This window comes from Bison bison, unplaced genomic scaffold, assembly GCF_000754665.1.
Source record: "Bison bison bison isolate TAMUID 2011002044 unplaced genomic scaffold, Bison_UMD1.0 scf7180017864375, whole genome shotgun sequence".
Taxonomy (NCBI): Eukaryota; Metazoa; Chordata; class Mammalia; order Artiodactyla; family Bovidae; genus Bison; species Bison bison.
Window position 1 is genome coordinate 6295402 of NW_011494947.1, and position 2167 is coordinate 6297568.

Genomic DNA, 2167 nt, shown 5'->3' on the forward strand with positions numbered 1-2167 from the left:
TACAGAATCTTTACATATAAACTCACCCTTTTATTGACTGGGCCTAAGGAATGGAGACAATCTTTGCCTCCACCCCCAAAAGGCATTTTGCTCACTAGGAATGTAACAGAGTAAACAGGGAATCAATGGATCCCTGGCTCAGTGTTTTGTTTCCCTTTAAAAGCTTTTGTTGTGTTTGTTTTTCCTCCTCTGCAGACCAGGAGAAATTCGCTTTCGAGAAAAATGGCTAAGGGACATTATTGAGGCCAAATATGTTTTAATGAATCCAAATATCTTCCAATTCAACAGTATTGGAATCTTCCAGAATATTTTAGGAGATTTCTAATCAGAGCATATTAAAAATATGATACTGTACATCAAACCACAGAATATTTATTGAATAATAAATTTGTGGCATACAATCTAGCTGCATTGTTTTTCTTTGCATTCATTTTCCAGTTGGCAACTTCCACTACATTAGCAGAGTAACCACTAAGTTGTCTTCTATTTTCTAAAAGGTTTTTCCAGTCACTATCTGTATCGCTCAGAGTCTTTCAGATACAAAAGCTGAGTTTAGGGAGTAGATAAAATTCACCTGTCAGACCAAACTGAGATTGGTCCTTGGCTCTTTGTTCCCCCATTTGAGCCTGAGTCTCCAACCTGAACATACCTCTTTCATGGGCACAACCGGGGAACAGAAAAATGGCAACAGTTCTACAGCTCATAATATAACCAGTCTGAAGGGTTTGCCTACTCACAGTTGTCTTTATTTAATGCAAGTTAAGCCTCATTGTTAAACAATACATTCTGAAATTCTGCAACTGGACATGCTGCCTGCCACAAGACAGCGTCACAACTGTGATGGCACCAGGGTGGCTTGAGGGTTGGCTTGATGAAACAGGGAAGGTTCAATCACCACCCTTACTATTTATGGCCTTCTTCCATTCTCACACCAGATCATTTCTTCCTACCATGTCTGTGAAGCTGTCTTGCCTGGCTGTAATATCTTAAACATCAAAGACAAAATTATGAGTGATTACGTATAGGTATATCAGAATACGTATTTAGGTAGACAAGCACTGGAAAGGAACACAGAATACTAAAGACAATTGATGGGGTGAAACTGTGGGTAATTTTTCTTTCTTCTTCTTCAACTGTTACATTTGTGAAATAAATTGAAAAGGAGGGAAAATCTTATCAGAGCAACAGGTGAGGAGGTGGGAGAACTAGGTAAGTCTCCTTGGAGAACAAAAAAATATATTTCAATTACAACAGCCCTCCCATTTGACTTATGGCTCAAGTGACTAAAACACAGTTTGAAGCAGTAACTCTAATGGGCTGAAAATAAAACACTCTTAGCCATTTTATTCTTCCCTCCTCTTTCCCAAAGAATATGCTACCGAAGCTATTCTTTGGCAGATCTTTCCTGAAAAAATCTTAATGAAAGATATGATAAAATTCTGAAATAAATTAATATATTTTCTTTCACTTACTCAATAAGCATTTATTGAGTATCTACTCTGTGGAGGATACAGGAGAATCCAATGGACATCCATAATATTCACATATCACAAAATTGTTACATTTAGGGGGAAGGATGGGGGTAAGGGTTAGGGAGTTTGGAATTGACACATATATGCTGCTATATTTAATAATGGATAACCAACAAGGACTACTGTACAGCACAGGGAACTCTGCTCAACGTTATGTGGCGGGCTGGATGGGAGGGGAATTTGGGAAAAAATGAATACATGTTTATGTATGGCTGAGCCCCTTTGCTGTCCACCTGAAACTATCATGACATTGTTAATCAGCTATAGTCCAATACAAAATAAAAAGTTTTTAACAACTGTTGCATTTAAACTACCTTGCCTACTGAATGAAAATCAGAGAACAACCCCATTCAGTCTCTAGGAACTAGTAACAAAAACTAATGTTCTTAGAGAACAAAATTTTAAAAAAATGTGGCCCCCTTTTGCACAGTTTGTGGCATCTCAGTTCCCTGACAAGGGACTGCACTTGGGCCTTTAGCAGTGAAAGCACAGAGTCCTCACCACTGGACTATCGGGGAATTCCTGAGAATAAAATTTTTAAATGGGAAATAAAAATTTATGTTTTATTACACAGGGAAATGGACAGATTATGACTCACAAATTTGGGACCTAGTTTCAACTTTTGGAAAGAACAG

The 2167-nt window shown here is 37.9% G+C and overlaps 1 protein-coding gene across 1 annotated transcript in view; it reads left to right on the forward strand.

Annotated features, from left to right (window-relative positions):
• The window catches only part of AKAP14 (A kinase (PRKA) anchor protein 14), a 15018-nt gene extending 12857 nt beyond the window's left edge, over positions 1–2161 (forward strand). The window contains exon 6 of the mRNA XM_010856931.1: positions 196–2161. Coding sequence (XP_010855233.1) covers positions 196–325 — 130 coding nt within the window. The 3' untranslated portion in view covers positions 326–2161. The remainder of the gene's footprint in view (positions 1–195) is intronic.
• Positions 2162–2167: the final 6 nt, after the last annotated feature.